The sequence below is a fragment of the Alosa pseudoharengus genome, unplaced genomic scaffold, assembly GCF_046254945.1.
Source record: "Alosa pseudoharengus isolate Yale_2024_CS ecotype anadromous, Long Island Sound unplaced genomic scaffold, YU_APseudo_1.1 YU_APseudo_1.1_scf_5, whole genome shotgun sequence".
Classification (NCBI taxonomy): Eukaryota; Metazoa; Chordata; class Actinopteri; order Clupeiformes; family Clupeidae; genus Alosa; species Alosa pseudoharengus.
In genome coordinates, this window is record NW_027468837.1 from 7372065 (window position 1) to 7397431 (window position 25367).

General features: G+C 40.8%; 1 protein-coding gene across 2 annotated transcripts; it reads right to left on the reverse strand.

The window, feature by feature from the left end:
• Positions 1-782: 782 nt before the first annotated feature.
• gnb1b (guanine nucleotide binding protein (G protein), beta polypeptide 1b) lies at positions 783-25018 on the reverse strand. 2 transcript variants are annotated; one of them, XM_076268572.1, is made up of 11 exons: positions 24639-25018; positions 17139-17241; positions 16609-16647; positions 13986-14092; positions 12296-12359; positions 11922-12084; positions 9717-9783; positions 9361-9562; positions 7803-8019; positions 4193-4336; positions 783-3086 (listed from the first exon to the last, which is right to left on the reverse strand). In XM_076268572.1, the coding sequence occupies exons 2-10, from the start codon at positions 17193-17195 to the stop codon at positions 4230-4232; spliced, it is 1023 nt and encodes a 340-aa protein (XP_076124687.1). In that variant the 5' UTR covers positions 17196-17241; positions 24639-25018; the 3' UTR covers positions 783-3086; positions 4193-4229. The 2 variants fall into 2 exon arrangements, with proteins under 2 accessions (XP_076124687.1, XP_076124686.1); XM_076268571.1 differs by having other exon boundaries at positions 4188-4336.
• Between the last annotated feature and the right edge of the window lie 349 nt (positions 25019-25367).

The window sequence follows — 25367 nt, forward strand, 5'->3', positions numbered from 1 at the left end:
TGTGTGATGATGTGGGGCTATTTTAATTCCAAAGGCCAAGGGAACTTTATCAGGATGCATAGGAGTTCTTGCCCTCATTCACAGAGTAAGGACGGAAACATGCCTGTTTCCTTTAAACAAGGATGCACATACACAAGGCCTGAAACACGACCTTGTAATACTTAGTCAACTTGACATTGAACACATAAAAAATAGAACACATTCTAAAAATAAGTCTCTTTTCTGAGTCAGTCAGCCTGAGTGGGCGAGCCAAGGTGTCATATCACAGGCATCTGCTTGAGTGGTCCCTGATGGCTGCAACACATTGTGCAACAAATACAGTGGAAATGGCCCATGAAGTGAGATCATGAACCAAACTCAAAACATTCGATGAAAAAGGTTTTCCATGAATCAATATAGAATGATAACAAATGTTAAGGTTTACAGTGGAACATGTTCGACTTGGAGAGCAGGCAGCATCTGGGCAAGTGGACTGAGCTGTTGTTCTGTGTCTGTGGGAACCTCACAGTGCAATTTCTGCACTTTGTCATACTTAATGATCTTCAAATTCTAAGCCATTTCCCCCTCAAAACCCCCATGAGAGCAGTAGTTATATCAACACTTTGTGAAGCCAGCCTCAGAAATTAAAACATTTGATAAACAGGAAATACATTGTGAATTCACAATAGCAAAACGTTTGTACAGTCATTTGCAAGGCCTACCTGGCTGTGTGTACACAAAGCAGATCCTTTACTTCCAGTTGTGAGGTGGACGACCCTTTTGACAGATAACACATGCACCAGAACATTTCAAACCTCTTTATTACATTTTAAATAACAGTACATTTTAATATAGTATCTATCTTGCATCCATCTCTCTGTTGTACACCGACAGACTGAAATAAAATACAAAAGGTGAGAGTATAGGGATCCAGAAGGATGCGGAGGTCTACAGGTTAATAATGGAGAGAAAAGGGGAATTCGTCTGTATCTGCAGTTTAACTTTTTTTTTTTTAACCAATGGCAGCACACACAAATACATCACATTTATTGTACATTATCGCAGAGAAATAAAACAATTTAAAAAAAGTCACAACTATTAAAGAAAGTGCATCTGTTTACAGTGGGAAAAGAGAAATCTGCCATTCAGATGCCAACCCAAATCAAAGAAAGCCACATGAAATCCTTGTCTTTTTTTCTCTATCAAAGAAAAAAAAACAAAAAAACAATCTAACCCCCCATTTTCATAATTTTGCTCCATTTTCAAATAGAAAAGTGTCTGAGCTGACAGGTGTTGGAGGGGAGGGGGGTATGTGGGTCAGGAATTAGTTTAAGTAGAACTTTGAAAAAGATCTTTATTGGGACCCAGTCATTGTTTTCCTTTAAAAAAAAAGTAACAAAAACATTTTCTTCTGATCAGGACATTTATATTTAGAGTGTGTAAAAGGCTCCCTCCCCCCTCACTCAGGTGCATAGCTTTGCCAGGAGAAGGAAAGTGTGTACGCAGAAGCCAACCCATTCGACATTATGCTGTGACTGATTCAAGGGTTAATACATTATCCCAAATGAACATCAGATGTACGACAACCGTATGCACCTTTTCTTTGAAGCAATTGTACAGCATGCGACTATAAGTTCAACTCATGGCAGATTCAAACAAGAAAAGAACATTTACGCTTAACTTAAAATTTTCAGTATCATTATTTTCAGACATTGATTTGTACAACATTTCATTCACATAAGAGGAACTGCATTTCCAAGCACAGGAAGGGCCATCTCTTGTTAAACCATCATTCTAAAAATAGGCGAGGGTGTAAAAGGGAGAGAAAATAACAGAAAGAAAGAAACAAGACAAATCTAAACCCACACTAGAGCGTTCCCAGTTTTTCATCCATAACCCCCCGCCCAACAAAATCTATCAGAAAGGGAATTCATAACATAATATTTTACGCTACATCACCCAATGAATTGAAAAAAAAAAGACTTTAAAAATAATTTTGATGACTTTTAGTTATAATGCGTGTTTCAAATGTGATAAAACATGTGCTTGGTTAGTAACGCTTGCAACGTTAGTCAAGTTTCTTTATTGTGCAAACAAAGCGGTGACAAGACAGGAAAGGAAACAGCTTGAATACAACGCTGTGTTTGCGTGCAAGTCTGATACTCATATTTACAGGAGGTCATTTCTGAATCCACTACGAGAGTACCTCAAGACTTGGAAACAGTGAAAAACTTTAAAAGATATGGCATTTTGCTCGGTATTCATAAATGAGATTCTTTTTTAACCACTCTGATTAAAATCAACTAATGCACACATTTTAAAAAAGCTAAGGCTGTATTTCATAATCATCAGCGATGGTTGGAGAGAAATGACGACCCACAGGAGCTTTACATGACGAGCCGATCAGATTGACCTCTTTTTTTCTTCCTTTCTTTTTTGGCCAGACTCAGAGGATCATGATTGACAGGTGAGAGGGGCATGTTTATGAACTTTGCACACACTCGTAAATGCACCATAGATACATGATTGGCATTCTTTGAAAGCTGCTCGTGCACTCTCTTTTCAAGCTTCAGCATTAATATTACGTTGTGTTTTTTTTCTTTTTTTTCTTTGTTTGTTTCATCTTTCTCATACAATTTAATTGGATTAAAAGAAATGCTAGTCTTGAACATATCTAAAGAGAAGAAATATGACAAAAAATTACTACTATAAATCATACGTCTGAGAAATGAGCTTTTCACAAAAAAGTTAAATAATTTGTACAATTACACTCCAACATTTGCTTTCTAGACACATGATAGCCAAGCATGGGATAGGGGTGAAATTGAATGGTCCGTAAAAGGAACGCACAGTTATTCAAACTGATACCACAGGAATTCTTCTTTCTCACGTAAGCTGGGTGATCAAACAAATTGTGCTCTTCTTTGTGTAGGAAAGACATCGGTTTCCCTTACAAGTTTCTGTTGTTGTTGCTGCTGTTGTGTTCGAGTCAGTTCTTGTTTTTTTTTCTCCTTTTTTTTTTTTTTCGGTGTTCGAGAAGATGCTGTGAAATTGAACATTCTAAAGTTGGAATGGTCTTCCAGTCAACTTTGGAGTTTAAATGACATCTGAATGGAGGAAAAGAGAAGGCACAATAAGTACTGGTACGCACATACATCCAGCAACACCTGTTTTTTCCCCCCTACTTCATCGAGATACTATTTAAATACCCTGTTGCAACAATAATGCTGGTATTATGATGTGAACAGGTACCGTCGCACCCTTTAGCAGGTACCATTACACCCTCTGTTGTAAAATGAACCTTCTATAACTGATAGTTCCGGTCCTTGATTATGATTGGCTGGATCTTCCATGACTGCAGTTTCACTGGATTAAAACAAACTTTTTAAGTGGCATCAGTAGCATTGCATATAGCCATGTGGCATCATTTCTACCTAATAAATTGCTTTTAAATGTAGGCTACAGCTGTTAAAACGGGTTTTACCTGCTATAAAAGAAATACAATCCCAGTGGATATTTCACGTCTTATCAAAGGCTGGCGGCCGTTAAGAGTGAAGATTTTTTGTCTTAAAGCCAAGACATGTCTCTGTATTTAAGGGTTTTAACCGCAGGCTGTGAAGTTAAATGCAGATTTCTTTCAGAGAAAAACCATGCTAAAATAGATTTATGTAGTCATGAATCTGATCATGTTGGTATGAATATACTGTATGTTGTGTAGTATGTGATTCATACAGTGTAAAAAAAAAATAAAAAATACTAACGTTATAGAAACGTAAACATATTTAAATTGATTAAGAAAGCCACCGCTATGGTCACCAATATGGTTTGATTGATTTATTTTGATCCAGTGAAATTTCTACCTCAATGCCACGTCATGGCTTCGGCACTCCTCAGCTGAAGAATTAAATCAAATGCATCATACAGAAATTGTAAGCACATTTTGCTTGGAAGTGTGGGGTGTATAATTAACATCACTAACATAATGCATGTCTGTGGTGACGACTAAACTAAACAATAGGTCTTATCCTTTGTGTTATTAAAAGATTAGCACAACTCTTAGCTCAACACAAGCTAATATGATGAATATGTTACTACTCCACATGGTTGTACAAATTGCCCCTTCGGGATAAATAGTGTTTGGAATTGAATTGATGAGTGCAACCAATCTTTTTGGCTGTAGTTAAGGAGTGGGCAAGGGGAGGCCGAACCTTACTATCACTGCTGCGCCGTGGGTGGTGCGCCTGGTGGCCTCAGTTCCAGATCTTCAGGAAGCTGTCCCAGGAGCCGGTGGCCACCGCCATGCCGTCGTCGGTCACGCCCAGGCAGCTCACACGGTTGTCATGGCCGGCTAGCACACCTGTGGAGAGGCACAAGACCACATGCTCAACAACCAACTCGTTGCAGACATGAACAGGTGTGTGCTTGTGTGTATATCTACAATTCAGAGCAGTGATGGAAGCAATTTAAAAAAAAAAAAGTACAACCCTCAATAAAAGCTAGCACAAGCCTGAGAACTAACCAGAGAAAACCAGTATCAACTGGAATAGTTTGTGAACACCAACTCGAAAATGGGCATTCAGTAAACTGCGGTAAACATGGTGCCCAGGTCACTGATATGTGTAGCAGTCTTCTCATTCATTACATTAGGATGACAACTGACAGATTCTGTGCTAGGGACCCTTCTTGCAATATAACACCTCCAATTATCCGCCTGCCATCCCTGACACACACACACAACAAAATGGTTATCGTGGTTTTGCGTAAATATACACGGCACTTCAAAAATAGTGAACTGGCGTGTTATCTGCACGCATTTTGAGCTATCTGCGTGTATGTCAATGCCGCGTAAACATACACGCCACTTATCGTCTCATTTCCACGTGTATGTCAACGCCAAGTATATGGCGCCCTCTAGGGTTAAGGTTATGGCATTGATAAACACGCCAAAAATGCTACTATGCGTTAGATAACACGCTAGTGGCCAATGGCGTGTCATACATACGCAGTTCATGATATCAGTCTGGACACAAACACACACGATAGCCAACTATACTAGTCATTCCCACCTTATGACCCCATGGTTTAGCATGGATCTCAGCTCGTTTCTCAGATGCCTCCATGTAGATGAATGACCACCGCCTTCCCACTAAACCTCTAAGACTGAACTCATCACACCGGCAAATCCATCTATCCAACACAATGTCAACGTAACTCATGGTACGGTACCATCATCATACATTGGCCACAATGATAATGATAACAATGATATTGTAATTAGGGTCATGATACAGACAGTACTTCTGAAAATAATAATCTGTGATGCTTAATATCTGTGTAACAGAACTGAACTGAAAAAAGTGTAAAAACACAATAAAAACTGCATATTCAACTCTGTACAAGGAGGTGGAGGACAGAAGAGTTAGGAGTGAATAGATTACTTAATTTATTTATTTTTTTGGTATTTGATGTATTAACATTTGGAATCATAATCAATATAATGTATGACAAGTAAAAAAAAAATCACTGACTCACACCACCCCTAATCAATGTAAAAATCACTGAATCATACCACCCCTAATCAATGTAAAAATCACCTCTTCATCTCACATCCCAATTAAAGTTGTGAGAAACCTGGGAGTCACGCCTGGTGACCAGCTAACCTTCTCTAAGCATTTTGCCCAAGTCTCTCAGCTGTGCTTCTTTACACTAGGCTATACCAGCATGGTAGAGAAAACAGAGTGGTGACACTCCCATAAGAGACTGTGGAAAAAGATGCCAGCGCTTTTCCATGCTAGTTTCCGGGTTTTGGAACCGAACACTGTCAATCACTTGGTTAGTAGCCGATCTCTTGGTCAATAGTATACGCCATCCAGCATCAGAAATACATCCCACCCTCCTGCAAAACAGCCATTCTATGCTGCCAGTCTCCATTGAAGGGGTCAATGTGAAGGTGGTCAGCACATACAAGTTCCTGGGGATACACATGGACAATAAACTGGACTGATCAGCCGACACTGATGCACTGTATCGGAAAGGGCAGAGCCGGCTTTATTTCCTGAGGAGGCTGTGGTCATTCAATGTCTGCAGTAAGCTCCTCTGGATGTTTTACCAGTCTGTCATTGCCAGTGTCCTGTTTTATGCTGTGGTGTGCTGGGAAGGCAGCATTAAGAAGGACGCTGGGCGACTGAACAGGCTGGTAACTCGTCATGGACAATGACCGCACCCACTACACCGCACGCTCAATAAACAGAGAAGCATGTTCAGTGGAAGACTTCTGTCACCGTCATGCTCAACAACAAACAGGTTGAGGAGGTCCATTGTCCCCACGGCCATCCAACTTTTCTTCAACGCCACACAAAAGGGGAGGGGGAAAAATGGACTTTTCAGCATGAGCCTGTCTCTCTCAGTCCCTACCATCCTATCACTTTGTCTGCTGTCCATCTGACTGTTTTACAGGCTATTTCAGCCCTTCTACACAATCTGGACTGTGGTCGTAACATCGACACCTTCAGCTTCTTCCCTGTTACATATTGTTCTTAAAGTATATTCTTTTTCTTGTTTGTTAAGCAATTATATTATGTCTACAGTCTTGTCTTTTCAGTCATCGTTAATATTTAATAACAAGCAAAGTTATTGCACTGTTCTATCCCTGCACTGTGCACTTTTGCACTAGCACCATTGCACACACTCTACCATAGCACCTCATCATTTTTGACATTTCTGTGAGTGATTTTTATGTGAGATTTTTGTATATATGTGTTTCTTGTGTTATGGTTGTATAAGCTACTGGATGCCTAAAATTTCCCTCGGGATGAATAAAGTCTCTCTATCTATCTCTATCTGCACAGATTTTTTGGAACTGTTGATCGCGTGGCGGTGACAAAGAGTGTCACAACTCTCTCTTTCAGAAAAAAACAGGCCCTACCTGACTAACACACAACCCTGCTCAGGCACTGACTGGCTATGTAGTACACAACCCAGCTCAGGCACTGACTGGCTATGCATATCCCTGCCTCCGCTATGGCAATGCTCTTCTTATGGGCCTCCTACATCTAGATTTTGGTCAACCACATCACTCCGCTGCTCATTAACCTCCACTGACAACAGACCAGGGACACATCTGTTTCAAGATCACCTTCTACACCCCTAATGCACTTAACACACACACTTACTTCTTGTATCTGACCATTTGTAAACTTTATGAGGTTGTTAAGAACTAGCAGACTACTTTGTGTTCACTTTCTAAATGTCCTCTATCTTACCTTGGCTTCAGTGTTATCACTCAATTGCAAACTGCTTTGGGTAACAGTGCCAAATGAATAAATATTTAAATGATGATCAGAAATACACTAAAAGAAAATGCTTGGACATGTCTATTCTTAAGTGCAGAGCCAGTATAACAAAGTTGTAGAAATAAACAAACACTTACAATATTCTTCAAAATGACCAAAAACAATCTTAAGTATTATAAATCAAGTTTTCCATCAAGTCTCAAAGCCTATGTATATTAAAAAGTCATCTTGGGCTACACAAAGCAACAGACAGATCACAATAAAACTTCATAAGTTTACACACTCCATGTGACAGATAACAATGAAATAAGTTCACACACCCCATGTGACAAGGCAGGCCTGGAGATATGTGCATTACTTAATTGTGTGTGTTTTAAGTACACACACATCATTTTCCAACCCAAGGACTTTTAAATCAAATAGGACTGCTATATACAAACTCAACTCGTAAATGTGGAACAAAGTTGAAGTGTGTGTGTGTGTGTTCGTTCAAGTACATGTTTCGTTAAAATTAGGTGTATGTCAACTTACCGGCACGGTCTGCCTTGAGAGTGTCCCAGACATTGCAGTTGAAGTCATCGTATCCAGCCAACAGGAGGCGGCCGCTCTTGGAGAAAGCCACAGACGTTATGCCGCAGATGATGTTGTCATGGGAGTAGACCATCAGCTCCTGATCGGCACGCAGGTCAAACAGCCTGCAGGTGGCATCGTCCGAGCCGGTGGCGAATGCATTGCCGTTGGGGAAAAACTGCAAAGCAGACAAGCACATGAATTAATATTACAACCTTGGTAACACCAACACCACCGGCTGGCTATCAGTACCACCAGCCCTCTATTAGAAAATCGATTCTGTTCAGTATCGCAATATTTTGTGCACACAATTAAATTAATACAGTAGCGCAAAGTATCGCATTATTTAATTATCTATTTCACTTTTATTTCAGTCTGGTTTATTCAGGGTTTATTCTCAGGGCCTAAATTTCAGCGGGGGATTGCAAGTTCCGCAACTCTAGCCATCATAATGCGAGAAATTCCCGCACACATTTTACAGCGCTATCTGATAACGTTAATCTACTAATGGAGCGGCATGAATACCGGACCGGACGGACCAACTTCTGACTTGAATTGAACGTAACCCCATGCAGGGACACACACACACACAGAGCCACTTTCCAGGTGCGCGCCCTCTCTCTCGTAGCAGGACTTGTCACCGCTGAAGTCAAGTTATGCTAGGTGCTTCTACATCAACTGCTAACCGACAGGAAAGGAAAACAAAAGTTTAGCGATCAGGAACTGTCAGGAATTTTGCAAACACAGAAGGATTACATAGAGTGGCCATGAGACGTGAGGGAACATGGATGTGTTCTCCATTTGAGGAACGCAATTAATTGCGGACGTGCACTGACAGTTACAGACACCAAGCGCTTGGCCTTGGCTACTTTCTAGAGTGCGCATTCATTACGTGAAAGATGCTTCATACTAAAACAGCGATCAAACATTATCAAAAGCATCATGACGTGTGTCACAAACACTTACTCCTATTAGAAAATCAAAACCAAAATCACGTAAGTAAAGACTAAGTAAAAGACTATGACTGTTGTTCTCTCATTGACGCCTGTAATAAGGATAATGCAATTTCGGTTTGTAAAATATCATATCATGGCCCAAATATCGCAATAGTATTGTCACATTTTTGCCCATTCCCACCCCTACCTATACCACTCAGATAGGGAGTATGATGTTTCCCGCCCTGGTTACCACAACATTGATATACTGGTTTGAAGTGTCACTATTGCACGTGTTCTATTCCAGGTTGAACTGAAGCCCAAGCACTCAGCCACACTGTGAGACATGCAGAGCTTAACTACACGGCCCTACTCAATTAGCTCTAATTAGCTTTAAATGTTCCGTAAGTGGATTTGGATCACTGGTGGGGCCGTTTATTTCTACACCTGTTAAGAGGGAGCTTGATTACCTGATACTAATGGGGTAAACGAGAACAGACAGGTAGGATTACAGAAGAGAGGAGAGAAGAGGCAGAGGGGAAAAAGGCATGAACAGGGGAGAGAGGATGGAGGACTTCACTCACGCAGATGGCGTTGATGTCTGACTCGTGGCCAGTGAAGGTCTGCCGGCACATGCCCTCCCGTACGTCCCAGAGCTTGGCTGAGGCGTCACATGCGCCCGAGACGAATAACCTGGTGTCCGGGGCCAGGGAGAGACTCATCACATCACCGGTGTGACCCGCAAACGTGGTGGTCTGCTGGCCAGTCTCAATATCCCACAGGGCACTGCACAGAAACACAAACTTCAGTTTGACCAACGCTTGCATGTATACTTGGAATAACGTCAGCCGTGGGATATTACAACCACTACTGAAGCTAAACCCTCAGGACACACCAGAGGGAGCAGTGGAGTCACCTATATGCAGTTCCCCCAACTCACCAGGTGGTGTCGCCAGAGCTGGTCACAATCTGGTTGTCATCCACGAAACGGCAGCAGGACAGGTAGCCTGAGAGACAAGACAACATTCACAACTTGCTGCCAAGTGGAACAAAACTCACCACACATTGGTAAAAACCCTGAATTTGCATGAACAACACTGGGCCAGTCAAAAAGAATGTGGATGACTGGCAAAAACAAGTCCTTAAGGAAAAACCCACAAAAAAAACATTGTGTCAGGAGAAGTGTGTTTAAATACAATGATATCAATGTTAAATCTACTTCCCTTTCCTGTACGCGTGAACACTTTGTGCCCTTTGTGGCAGCATCTTACAGTTACATTACACATAGGTAACCTGTGCAACATATTAAAACAAATATCTGTGCTGCAAGGGCCATTTCATTCATTACAATTAAACAGTCTGACATCACAGTTAAAACATCCTCAAATGTTTGACAACTAGGCAGTAAAAAGTGTGTCAATGCACTAAGGTGGAAAGATGTAGATGTATTCTTAAGGCCAACGGCCACTGGCACAGGGCTGTATGTTAACTTGTTTACATGTAGCACTGGTGCTACAGCGGTTAAAAGATTTGTCGCACCAGCCACAAAATCTGTAGCACCGGTATAAAACCTCTAAAGACAATAACAAATAGGGCATCACAGTTTATCAATTGTGGTTGAGATCTAGGCCTACAGCAACTGGATTGATAAAAAGTCATGTAGTTGCAAACATCTCACCTGGCTACATTGTATTTGAGAAGAGCAAAAGCTATCAGCATGGTATGATGATTTTATTTGGTTGTTGTGCTTTTGTACAAACAATCTCTGTCAGTTCCATGTAGTTTGACTTTTCAATGGGTATCAGGAAGAGAGGTCATGCCATGGATTTTTTGTTAATTTTTGTTCTACATATGCATTGGAAGTCAGTTTATTTATTTTTAGATGCATTTTTAGAAGTTGAAGATGTGCTGAAGATTTATTCTACAACGATTTTATTCATGTCTGAGTTTTTAGTATATACAACTTTATTGTCATTGCACGAGTAGGCTAACTGGCATGACAAAAAGTGCATCCATGAAATGAGTCGCTAGACCGTTCCATACACATACAGTAGGTAGCCTACTAAATCACTATACCTTTCCATACACATACAGTAGGTAGCCTACTAAATCATTATACCGTTCCATACACATACTGTACTAGGTAGCCTACTGAGTCACTATACTGTTCCATACACATACAGTAGGTAGTCTACTGAGTCACTATACTGTTCCATACACAGTAGATAGCCTACTGAGTCACTATACTGTTCCATACACATACAGTAGGTAGTCTACTGAGTCACTATATTGTTCCATACACATACAGTAGATAGCCTACTGTAGCCTAGCTAAAGGTTTGTGGCTAAGCCCTAACTGAAACTAAAAATGCAAAGCAACAAGGCGACTGCCACAAACTTCTGCCTCTGGGTGCCAAATCTGAATGCACCTCAGCTAAACATAGCCCATAACTTGCTCGATTCGAGAGGATAATTCACAATAAGGTCTTTAATTCTGAGTTGAACTGTTTGGATAGGCCTACACAAAAGTAGACATGCTTTGTAATTGCGTAGACCACAATTACCAAGTTGAAATCAAAGTAGCCTACATCTATTATCCTTCTCACAGAAGTATAGCCTACACACAAACTTCAAACAAACAAACAAGCGTTTCACAGGGAGGCTACACCGGGCACGTAACTGAAGTGCTCAGTTCGCGACCCGCAAAAATAGTAGAAGACTGGTCTATCTTTTTCGAACGTACGCGCCACTATCACTGATCACAGAGGAAGCTAATTGCTGTAGCCTCCCCGTCAGTCTCACACGCATGCATTGTGTCATACGCAAAATTGTATCGCACCAGGGCTACATTGGTAAATCATCCATCACACAGTGATTTTTGTGTAGCACGTGTGACAAATACGTCGCACTGTACAGCCCTGCACTGGCGGCGACATTCGCGTCTATGGATTTGATAGAACAATTTTCTGAACTTTGGCGTCAACACACGCCAGTGGGCTTTGCTCCATTAAAAGTAATGGAGTTCTAAACTCTGGCATCACTTGATACGCGTCAGACGTCGTCAGTGAGCGCTGGCCTTAAGAACAAGGGTATCTCGATGGGCAGCTGTGTGGAGTGCAGGTCTGCTGTCTGCATCAACTCCTCACCCGTGTGGCCGGCGAGCTCGCGGCTGACGCGCACGTTGCCTTCGCGGGTCTTCAGGCTGTAGATGGAGCAGATGTTGTCCAGGCCACCGCAGGCCACGTAGTTCCCTGAGGGTGCGTAGGCGCAGGTCATCACCCAGGATGAGCGCAGTGGGATGGCGTGGACCTGAGAGGACACAGCGAAGCCCACAACTTAAACACAACTGGAAACGGGTCTATGGCCTATAGAGCCAATCACATTTTGGGACTATGAATTATATAAAAAAGGAGGCCTGCCAATAACTGGCACAATTTGTTGAAATTGAATTCACTGCTTAAGACTCATCTCAAATTCAGGCACTCTGAAGTGTGCCAAATGTAAAGGATAAATCCGTTACCTTGTTTGTGGTGTAACTGTCCCAGATGATGAGCTTGCCATCCTGAGATGCACTGACCAAGAGCCTGTATTGGAAGAGGAGGTTATAAACAGCTCATGAGAAGACAAGAAGCTGAAAGGTCACATGACCAAGCTCTTTTCTAACAGGAGGATTTAGTGTTGATTCGTCCAGGTCCCCATCCACTGCTCACACACACACACATACACACACTGCTGTAAGAAATGTACACAGAACTAGACAACCACATAATGTTCAACATCTCACAAGCTAATTCAGGCATATTTTAGTTACACCAGAAAGAGGATCGCAGTTCAAATGTGTCTACTGCACTGTAGTGTAATTAAGACGTCTTGATCACCGGTGGATCTTCATATGGCCTCATGGAGATCCAGACAAATGAGACCTTGTCTAATTAAAACACTGAGATGGAGGGCAGAATTCCCTCTTGCCATTGCACTTCACTTGAAAAGCTCTTAAACAAGGCATGTCTGGCCTCATGTGTAAGGAGCCTGTTTGACTAGGACTGTGACATTAGTTGGTACAGTGGCACAGCTTTAGCAATATACTGGGTCTTTTTTAAGGACGTACTACCAAGCCTACATATACGGTTAGGGGTGCTCTTCTGTAAAAGTCTCTAGTTTGAGGGGGCAGTTCGCTCATGGGCTCTCCCAGTAGCCTGGGCTGGTCACTGCTGCAGCAACTCACCGGTTAGTCATACCATCCTACAGTGTAGATGGTCTCCCACTCCAGACACAGTGCTGGGGTGTAGGAAACCACCTGTCTACCTGCTACCTGTATCACCTGCTCACCAGGACGCCTTACCTTCGATGTTACAATAATTAAAAGCTAATATTCACGGCAATCTCTTTAAAGGTAGTGCAGAACTAAATACTGTGACTTTATATTGCTTGATGCTTGTTATATTGTGATATAGAATATGCTTTGCAGACTCTTGCTTGGGATTGATAGCTGAAGTGCAAGGGGATGGGGGGGATGGGTGTACTTTGTGTGGACATGACTTTCTCCCCAGAATTGTTTTCTTTAACAGACTGGGAGATATTAAAAATGGGTTCAGTGTCACTCTGCAATATGTCTGCAAACAAGTTGGCCATTGCTCTATTAGTAAACTTGTCTTTAAAAGTGAATAGATTTCTCATCTGTGTGTGCCCATTTAAGTGCTCATGAAGAGTTTTCCTGTCCGGTCTGTTCTGTGTCATTTCAATTCGTCCTGTCCATCAGCTTCTCTGGTCATGATACAGGATTAACTACCCTCCGCTGTTGACAGAACTATTGGTGCTGAACTGAGCCTTTTCAACTTTGCACTGCTACCACGCTGTTGGCAGCTTCCCGACCATTTGACAAATGCAGATGTCAAAAGGATTAGCTTGACAGTGAAAATAAGCTAAGATGAGATGAACACACAGTTGTCTTCAAGACAAAATAAAACATGATAACTCTGACAAGACATTTCACACACTCTCGCTTATGACCATATGAGCAGTAACATGGCCACATTCTTCTGTTTCCAAATCACATAGAGGTGCACGATGGAGACAGGTGGCATAGTCAAGTTACATAACCACCATCACCAGAGCGTCACTGCCTGTCTATAAGGTTTACCTTCTTCTACACAAATGCTTGCCCAAAATGGCATCAACACTTATTTGCAGTGTGTTTAAAAGGACATTACCTGGAGTCAGTGCCCCAGTGCATGGCATAGATCTTTGCAAGATGCCCCCTCAATGTTCGTCTTGTGCGCATCTGAATCCTTCCAACAGGGTCAATGTTGGCGGTAATCTGAAGAAAAGGGAACATACAAGAAGTCAACAACGAGACAATGGTACTATAGATATTCCAACTGCAGTGTTTGCTGGGGAGCACACCTTAAAAAAACAATAAACAAATGAAACAAATGGATGGAGAAGCTGAAGTTTCACCTATTTTGCATACATCTTGCATAATAGTGTTCCACTGAAACTAGAGTGACTTTTTATATCTGTATCAGTGGTGACACATTCTGCTGCTCTTTCTAACAATGCAATCCCAAATGTGTAATGAATCATACATCAATGAGTACACTCATATGTTGTGTAGCACTTATAGCATTTATTACCTGTAAATTCAGTATAATTACTGTAGAACAGATAAACCGTGTGTACAGATAAACCGTGTAATTATTCATGCATCCCTAGATGACAACAGCAGGTATAAACAGTCTTTGTATATTGGGGTATTGAATTTGAAGTCACCTACCTCTGTATAAATAAGATTTTTAATGTTTATGTCAATAATTGACAAGACAAAAGTGGCATTGTTTTTTAATCAGGGGAGCAGTTTTCAGAATACATTATGTGCTAACATAATTGCAAAAGGGTTCTCGATTAATGTAGAAAGAAATGGCTGATTTTTAATGCAATATCGTAACACCTCCATTTATCACCCATTTCGTTCGAAAATTATAAAACAATTAAGTTTTTCAATACTTCAAAATAACATTTGATAAATTAACCTTACATTTTTCAGTAGCCAGTTTTTCAGTAGGTGTGTAGATTTGAACAAAATCTGGTTTGGTTCTTACCGGGGCTTTTACTGCCTGAAATATCCGATTTTGTTTACCGCACTCGGAGGTTAGTGTTGGCCTGGTGGGTCGTCTACTTCCACCCTTTCAACGGCACATGAACGGTTTGACTGAGAATTCTCGTCGCTACCATCAAAATTCCACTGGAGCTCCAAGTGGATTTGTACACGCAGCCTTTGAGTCACTGTAAAATGTAATTTTTGGTACATAGTAGGGCTGTAACGATACACCAACCTCGCGATTCGGTTTGTATCACGATTTTTGACCCACGGTTCAATACGAACCTCGATTTATTTATTTATTTATTTATTTATTTTTTTTTGGGGGGGGGGGGGGGGGGGTCTAGACATTTTATTAAATAACATTTTTATAGTCTACCTTACACCAGAGGATTAGAATATAATATATAGTATTAACCTATAGCCTAGGCCTACTATTTTTATCACAACTCTACCTCTTTAATTCAGCTGTCTGGTTGAAGCCTGGAAATATTGTAAACAAAGTAGCATAGTTGGCTAGCTTATCATAGTCTACCGATTGGACTGTTCAGTTCCCCCATGTCAAGTCAACTTTATTTCTATAGCACATTTAAAAACAACTGAGTTGAACCAAAGTGCTTACAAACAAACATAAAACAATGACAATGGTACAACAACAATGTGTGTTTAGTTTCAAGGTAATACTTGTTCTCCTTGGGACAGGCCCTTTTGGGAAACGTTTTGGTATTGAGATGATCAGTCAACTTAAATGCAAGAGTTTTACAAATATGTGCAGCATGCTAATGATGCTAAGCTGATTTAATAGTAATTTAGCTAGTCGTCTTCTATGCGTCCTTGCTTTCAAATGTGAATGTTTTATTTGGATTGTGTTGCCGGAGCCGCGCGTGTTCATTGAGCAGGAGAGAGAGGGGGAGTGAGAGGGAGAGCGAGGCAAGGAGAGGGGGTTCACTTCTATACTGTTTGGTAAAGTTGAACACATAGTCTACAATGAAAGCAACGAGAGGTATGAAATTATTATTTATTTATTTATCTTTGGACAACGTAGGCTACCGGTAAGTAAAGCGGGAGTGTGTTGCTTATACAGCCGCGTAAGCTGCAAAGCACTGCGTGAAACACTAGAAAGGGTGTGTCGCGGTTCTGCCTTTTCACACCGCGACACAGTATCGTGGATAAGAGTGTGGCGATTTCGGTTTCGAATAGCATGTCGTTACAGCCCTAGTACATAGCTAATTTAGATACACTTGTGGTGTAGGTGCTTGCGTTTCTTTAGGAATCCGCCGTCTTGGTTTGTATAGAAATGAATAGTAAGTGACATACGTAAGAGGACGGAAACACGGGACTGGTGGTAATAGGGGGCGATCTGATATCTGCATTACCCATTATGCGCAACCATTCATCCAATGTTCCAAAGGCACATTCTGTTTACTAATCTGATATCATTTCAAAAGGCTAACTGAGAAAACATTGGAGAACCCTTTTGCAATTATGTAAGCACATACTGTAATCTGAAAACTGTTGCCCTGATTAATAAAAACAATGTAACTGATCTCAGCTGGTATTCTGTCTATAATGGAGTGGAATGAAAATTTGTAAGTGACTCCAAACTTTTGAACGGTAGTGTATGGCACTCTTGGCTACAGAGCGGTGATTGAATGTGTATGTTTGTTTGTTTATGTGTGCAGGGATGGGAGGAAAGGGCATGACGTTTCAGGGTACTGTCTAGCATGGAGTGTTACCTGTGAGAGCGTAGCATCGGCACATGCTTTCCTGGCATCCTGGAAGTGGATGAAGAGATAGAAAAACATTACTCAAGGGTAAGACTCATCTTTCCCTTGGTCACCCCTGCCACACACACACACACACACAAACATTCTCTTAAACCATTTCCTTGTTTTTACATCATAATATTTACAACATGTTTTCGCTTCCATTTACAAGTTCTGCACAGTAATATAATGCCATGGAGCTATGGAAATGGGCATCACCAGATTTGCATGTTTTTCAGTTATGCAAACCTGTCCGTGGTCTGGCTACCACAGGCTGTCACTGTGTTTCCCTGGCCACAGACCCACAGAAATAAAACTATCAGGTCTGGCACACATCCATTTTGTTACTGGAATTATTGGAGGAATTTGTTGTATCTCTGTGTTCATTCGGGGAATACTTTGTGAAACTAGCCTGGACTCCAAGAGTTAGTTTGTTGCCTAAAACCCATACAGCAAGACTTGTGTGAGAAGGAAGAGCAGGAGGAAGAATGGGTCCTTACTCGGATCTGGTTCTTGAGTTGCTCAGCCTCCTGGCGTAACTGGTCCAGTTCACTCATTTTCCTCCACTAGAAGTCTGCTTCTCTCCAGCTGCCCACACACGGTCTGAAACACACACACAGATCAAGAGAATTCACTCACTCACAGCCTCACACAACACCAAATACACTCTTCTCCCAGCTCGCCCACTGCAAGTGTTCACATTACATACACACACACGTAGCCTATGATGTTCACAAACTTTTAACTTCATCTTCACAGAAGTGATGATCAACCTTAAACACTGGCAGCCTTTACAATGTTATCTAACCACAGACGTACCGACTTATTTGTGGACCTCTGTTTTGGATCCGATGGGAATGACACACAATTCTCTTTCAGTTTCATTTTTACTTGGGCCTACAAACCTAGAAGCTGTAGCCCAACAGACATCACATACACTGGTAGTGGAGATAGTGGGGACTGAAAATTGCTGAATATTGCCAACTTCTGATAGGCTTGCTAAATGCCTAGCATTTATAAAATGTGCAGGCAGAGTGGTGGTACAAAGGCAGGGCAAGACCAAGTTTTTTCTCTCTACCCATAATCCTTTCTATATCCATGTTGCTGTCGTCGTCTCTGCACTTTGCCACTGACATAATCCTGGGACACACTTGATTCAGCCTCTGACAGGTAAATCCTGTTTAAGGTTGTTAAGATATGAGGAGTTGCTGATGGGAAAAACAGCACCTATACCACTGACCCCAATCCTCAGAGGGCAGGTGCACACACACACACCTCTCAGGTTCAGACTAAGCATCAACATGTAATTGTCACCACTTACTGCTTTCAGAAGAATAAGGAAATCAAACTGCTACCTGACAGAAAGGGTAACAGAGAGCAGGTCCTTGACTCGCATAACATTGCTAAATAAGATTCATATATGATAAAAGTTAACCGTTTCCCCAAAAATTATCCTGAGAGAGAGACCTTGCTTTAGCACTCCTAAAACAGTTATCTCTGACTTTAAGACTGGCACATGGCTGTCTCCTTAGCTGCCTTCAGAGATTATCTCCTTAATCTCATCCTACAGCAGTAAAATGCCAGTCCTTACCTGATGGTCTATCACTCATCTCCTTTTATGCTTAAATATCTCATCCAAGCAAAACACACATCATTGATTGTGACTATACACAATCTGTATAGTTTGAAGGGTTCAACACAATGGCAAAAAAACAATATTCCCACTGGCAACAATACCCCAGACATACCTTGCATACCAACTTGATATGTTATAGGGCTCTTTCCTTACTGGTGATAGTTTTAGAGTGGTCTGTGAGGATCTGAGAACCAACTCCACTTCATAATACACCATCACTCCACATCATGTGTGAATTAATGGAAACTAACTTTCCCTGACCCAGTGAGCCAGCCTTTAACCTGTTCAGTGTTTCCAAATCCTCTCATCTTGCTTGTCAAATGTCACCATTATAATAATAATTCCTCCATTTCACCTTCAATGAACACTTGCCAAACAGAATAAATCTCAAAATGCAACTGAGGTACATCCACACAAACATTTTCTGACCTTACTCCACTTTGTTATACTATGCAGTAGGCTGTACTCCTACCCCCAACCACGCTCCCACCCCAAATACAGAAAACCCTTCTTTTGGCACAGTAGAGATTTGGAGATACTGAGCAAGCCATTTCCTGCTTCTGGAAGCTTCCAAATACAGCTGATGCAACAGCTACCCTCAGGAGAGGATGAGATTTTTTTTTAAACGTTGTGCAATTTGTTTATATCAAGAGGATTTCTTGGCTCTTAAAAAACTTAAAAAAAACTTTTATTAAGTTGGCAAACGTTTGAACTAGCCAACTCGCTGGTGGGAAACGCATGGGACATGGCATAGCGCTGCCGCTGTCCTATTGCGTGCAGAGGGAATTTGAAAGACAACTGATTATCCCGCCCCTCGGACTGAGCACTGCGAACGGTGAGTGCCCAGACCCTACATTTTAATGTGGGTCTGGCTCGTCAGGCTATGTTCCTTTCCTTCTCATCATCGAAACAAGCACCTGACAAGAGTCAGCTGATAGTGTGGCAAACAGAGGAGCTGGCGAAGGGACCCGAGGGTGTGGCACGCTGCCTTTCCTCAGGGTCTGTCAAGGAAGACGACTCCAGCCCGACGCTTTATTCACCATTCCAATAACACCCCACCGAATGGCAGTTTGCTCATAGTGACAACTCACTTCTGTGCAAGAATTCAACTTAAACTGAATCGGATCAAGGCGGAATATGGGAGCTGCATTGGTCAAAAATGTACTAATTTTCAAATCCATTTTGATGGTATACGGTCATGTGAAAGACCAATGAACATATCAGTTGTTCTCACTAATCTTGGCTATGCACTTTTCTATCTCTTGATAGAAAACTGCAAAACCTATGAAAGCTTTTCTTGCATTCACATCACATCAGTTTTTTTTAGCAAACTTTTATTAAGTGGGCTGTTGCTGACGGAGGTTTGTGGAGGATTTTAAATGCCTCCAAATCAAAACTAAAACTGAACCACATAAAATGCTCTGAGGCCAAATCAAAGCGAAAAACATTTGTAAAAGTGAAACTAAATTTGTCAATACATTCAATGTAATGGGTTTTTCATGAAAACCAGGCTGGTCATTTTAGGGGTGTAACGGATACAAAACAAATCACAATTCAGTACGTACCTCTGTGTTGAAGTCACTGTTCTGTTAATTTTCAGCACAGTAAGCCTGAAAGTACTGCTGCTAGCCTAACATTCACTACAAATATAGCTGATGCTCAACCCATATAAGCAGGAATAATATTTTGAAAAGGTGTCAAATACTTTTGCTGTTAATTAACTTAACTGACATATGGCCCGCCACTTAATATGTTTGTGTGGGAACTGGAATTTGAAACATGGTCAGCATGCAAAAAAGCCCACTGTTTAACTCTGCATTCGGTACATCTATACCTATACATCAATACTGAACCTAACGTCCGGTATCGAAATGGTTCAGTACCAATATGTGTACCCTTAGTTACATCCCTAGTAGTTATAGGCTAGTATATCCTGCACACAGGCAGACAAGTCACATTAAAAACAAAACCTCCATGTTTGAAATATGTGAATTGACTAGGCCTATAAATCACCATCCATTTCAATTACATAACTAGACATTCACATTTATTCATACATTAGGCCATTAACCCTAAACCTAATGAACATAGGCTACAGTGAATAACTGGACTACATTGCAAATTTATGCACTCGGACACAAAATAAGCTCCATTTATGACATTAATATCCATCATTATGTAGCCTAAATTCAGCCACTGTGGTATGCATCCCAGATGCAAACCCATCAAAGGTGAAAAAGATGTGAACCCTCATGAGTGATCATTTTGGTACAAAGAAATGGAACCATCAGGGGCTGACTGTCAAACTGGCACTTTGGCTTAGGATCTCAACTTTCTAACCTCTCTAACAAAGTTCTATCAACAGCAATATAATACAAGCAGACTTTGGAACGGCAGGTATACTACAAAAATGTTGGGACTACATAGACATTATGTCAACAATAAATTCACATTGTGAATGACGTTTGTCAAATTAAAAACATCACATCATATGCCCGGTTATATGCCATATCATAATGCTGTAACAGTTTCTAAGACAAACTGGCTGTCAAAAACTGACATACCTTTGCATGTGCCAAACACAGAAGCAACTTTGAGGGTGTGGTGTGGTTTGTCATTTGATTCCCTAAGACACTGTCCTGGCTGTCATTTAGTTCCACATCATGTATAGATCACATCATGTATAGAATACTGGATTAGTCAGAAATAAATACAATTTAAGAGACTCATGCTGGTCAACTTCCTGGCTCTATCATATTTGAGTGGTGTGGATACTTTCTTTCAATAATTTCAGTTCAGCTAAAGCAGGATCATAGAAAAGACCATAACCAGCAATATCACTAACGGCAGCAGTAATCCTAAAAGCTAAAATCCACAGACAGTAAGTCTTTAATCCAATTCAGAACCTTCAACAGGAAAACAGCTGGCCAAAGCCAACCCCGGGGTCAGGAAACCCTGCAGCAGCATGTTCTGGTTTACAACTAGGACATAATCTTTTTCCAGCACCTCTTATTTAACCCACTACTGATGGTTTCACTAATCCCCATCAACAACTGAAAACATAATGCATATAAAATACCTAATAATGACAATTTAACAGGGATCCACCTCATTCTTCACGATTCTATAAACATAGAACACGTTTCTATACCCCCCCCACTGCAGACTATATATAGTCTATATAATAATTATGTAGTCTTCACATCCTATCATAAATATGGTGATCACCAGATCTGAGCATATGAATGATCAAACATATGAATGACTACTGGGAAGTCGAGAGGGGCAGGTCACTTCCAAAAATAGCGAGGCATGGTATGAATAGATAAGAATCCTTTTTTTTTAATACTATGGTGTGCTACAATAATCATGTAGCATACAAGAGTTATTTTTCATCAACAGAACGCCATCTAAGTTAGCACAAGATGAACCTCGAGCTCAATTTATTGAATTTAATTCATCTATGTAATTTGCCACAGCATTGTTGACTGTTGGTATTCTTATAAGATACACTTAAGACATCATCTGTCTCGACACACAAAACCTCTTTTTTTTATGACGCGAGAAGACATCTAACATATAAACAATGTCTTTGACAGGACGACTCTTTAAAAAAGATGCCTTATTTGTGCTAGATTTCTGACCAGGGACTTGAATGCTTGAGAAATGGGGCTTACGATTTCCGAACTGAACAAGCACTTTATGGCAGAGTTACATTCGATTCGATTTCGAAGAGACAAACTTCTACTAAAGACAGTCAATTCGTTGCCCATTTTAAGCGATTACAGTTGTAAATACCTAGGCGTATTTCACTTGGATGAAAAGTCCAGTTATTTCTCATCAGACTAAGTAAACTGCCGTGAGATTTGGTTTCCATGTGAAAGATGTACCCACAGCTCGTCAGGGATCCTGGTCCATTTAACCATACAAAATGTACGAACGCGGAGATTAATAATTAGTTTGAATCAATCGGTGCATTTGTTGCACTTAGAGAAACAGTCACGCCTTAACCTAAGAAAAAAATCATTTATATAAGATAAACCATGGCGCTCATGTAGAATTGCCACCACACCAAATTGTCTTGGTCTTTTCGAAGGCTCAATCGATGTCTTGCAGAGTGAAACCAGCAAGGATTGCAAACGCCATCTTGTTCTGTAGCTACCGCTATTTAGGCCCAATACTGCATAACTCATTGATCCCGATAAGTTCCCGGTCGTGTGGTAAAGAATAGTGTCCGAGTTTCGTTTAGCTGTTAAGAGTACACTTGGATTTTAAAACTAGTTTGGTTTGCTAAATGAAACCCTCTGTCCAATGCAACGGGGGTAATTTTTCACCAATCATTCAAGTGACCTCAATTGCGGGCTAAGCTAAGTAGCTAGCTGTTTCTCGTCCTTTAAAGTAGGCTGTTCATTCTGATAGCTTGTTAGCTATGATAACAATACACATGTATAATACAGGTTTAGCTTGCATTCAACTATAATCGAAAACGCAACACAATGCCGTTTTACATCAACTCTGATTTTGTACTTGCTCTACACAAACTGATACTCGTCTACTGTCGAACAGCGCATCATTGTGGCTTTGGGCAGGGACCTACGTTAGCTAATATTCTTCCGTTGCTTGCTAGCGAACATGTTAGCAAACCAGCTAGCACTTATTACAAACAAGACTTTAAAACTAGGCCTGTAACGTTAGTTGGTGGAATGAGAAATCACAGTAGCAGCACAGCGTGTAACTTTACATCTCAGAGGGTAAGCCAATTAACGTCATCTTATTATCAAGCTGTTAAAGGCGTCGGTCGTATTTAATTCGATGAAGGATTAGAACCAATTAACCTGGGAGCTCACCACCTAAGTAAAACGCACGCTTGAATAGCAAAACTGAGTGATTAACTGGCTGATACGGCTAACTGGGAGAGCTAGTAATAACAGTTTACACATTTGATTCCCAAGCCAATGTGAATCACCATACTCCTTCCAGTACGATCAAGACAGGAAATACAGTCAGTAACGTTAGTCAAACTAATCGACCCAGCGGGGAAGCCTGTCAGCTTGGTCAAGTAATTTGGCTTTCAAATGAACTAACTTAACACATATTTGTCTAGCTTCGACGTAACCAGCTATGGTTACATCATTTAAAACTTGTTGTAAAGAGCGAACTAACTTTGATTGACATTACATGAAGAACGCAAGGTTTAGCGTTTCCGCCACCTAAAAATTACTATTCCAACACTCATGCGACAACTACTTGTAAACTTTCTAGCTAACGTCACTGTTAACCAGGTGATTTTTTATATGATTTGCTGATTCTCCTAAGGGATAAGTATTTTTCGAAGTGACATTTTGCCAATTGACGATATCTAGCAATATTTCATTCGCAAAATGAGATGTTAAAGTAACATGTTTACTTCAGAGGATGACCCGAGACTTGACTTGGGATTATGATGGTGACCTTAGTTAATGTTGACTAACTAACGAGGTAAACATAGTAATACACGTTATTTAACAATCACAGAGTTGTGACAAACACGTTAAGTTAGAACTACTGCCAGCTTCGTCATCACGCTTGTCTATTTCTATTGCTGGATAACGTCAACCTATGAAGATACAACTTAATGTCTTCAATTAACCTAGAGAGTAAATTAACGTTACTTGAGGAAGTCAAGATGATACATAAACAGCCAAGTTAGTGCTAACCGTAACGTTATCAATGAATGGAGTTACAATTTTAACGTCAACTTAAACTGATTAATCAGGGAGGTTAGCAAACAACTTACAATGCTGCTGTATGTGTTGCTTAAACCAATCCGTAAGATTAACATTAACGGGTTATCAAACCAACAGAATATGTCTCACTAACGTTATAACGTTCCTGACTCTAAAAAAAATCAAATTACAGGCCAATTACACAACGTGAGTTAGCCAATTCCCTCAGAGGCTTGTCGTTTGCAAACCAGCTAATTTGCCTCTCTGTTATCTGGCTAGCTAATATTAACATAACGTTATACAACACGGTTTAAACGTTACTGTAACTTTTTGTTAGATTGAAATGCAAAATGATCAAACATAACCAGTTCATAATGCAATTTCATGAGGATAACTTTATTTGGGGTGAACCTAATTAACCTCAACTACTAACTGTTAAAATGAAGCTAACGATGTAGCCAAGTAACCTAGCGTTAGTTCAACCATTTCTCCTAGCTAGCTAAGTTAGCTTGATGTCTGAAGGAAGTCCTGTGATGGCTAGCTATATAAAATACTAACGTTACCCCACCCCCCAGAAAACACAGAGAACTATTGGCAATAACGAACAGTGATTTTTGAATCTTATATCCACAGATTAAACAGTACTTATATCCCCTTACCTGTACTCAGTCGTTGTTGGCCTTTGTTTAAATCGCATTGACCGGAAAAACAATAATGTTGCTCTGAAATCCACAGATCAACGAACAAACAAGACTAGCTAGCTTGCTAACTAGCTTCGGAGGAGCGGCACTTCCCGAACGAGCCCAGTATTTCAAGAACCTGTGTCAACTGTGAAAAATCACACTGTCTTTGAGGGCGACAAGACGGAGATATCCGTTTTAATCACAGGGAGGAACAATCATTGATGTCCATACATCAGTTTTCACGCCGTAATGTGTCCGTTTGGCGTCCCTTCCCGTGGGTTTCCTTGAAGGAACAGTTTACTGACAATTCTGTCCTCACCCGGCCATCAGAAAGCGAAGAGATGGGCGCGGTAACCCTGCAGCCTGCCTTGGGAAACCCCACGCTGCAGTAACGTTGTCACGCTCAGTAGGAGCGACCACCCGAATTTTGAACGCCGATAGGGGTCCTGGATAAAAATCAAATACCCATAAATTCCTCCGATTAGTTTATCGAATATATTAAAATAAACAATACAATCTGTATGTTTACCTGCAATACACTAAAGCCTTAACTAAAGCTTATTGATAACAAACAGCATATCTGTAGCCACAGAGAAACTTTTTTTTTTTTAGTTATTGATTTTCTCAGTATTTTGACGTGTTTTAACTGTTTGTGATTCAACTGTCGTTTTCAAATTGGCCTATCGACTAATGCAGCGTGCATCT

What these genes read in the sequence shown, in the direction of transcription:
- gnb1b (XM_076268572.1), bottom strand. Translation starts at nt 17,195, where the DNA reads ATGAGTGAACTGGACCAGTTACGCCAGGAGGCTGAGCAACTCAAGAAC. An exon ending in CACTGGGGCACTGACTCCAG is followed by an intron (nt 12,360 to 13,985) that starts GTAATGTCCTTT and finishes CTTCCAATACAG; the next exon opens with GCTCTTGGTCAGTGCATCTC. An exon ending in CAGACATCAACGCCATCTGC is followed by an intron (nt 8,020 to 9,360) that starts GTGAGTGAAGTC and finishes TCTGCTTTGCAG; the next exon opens with TTTTTCCCCAACGGCAATGC.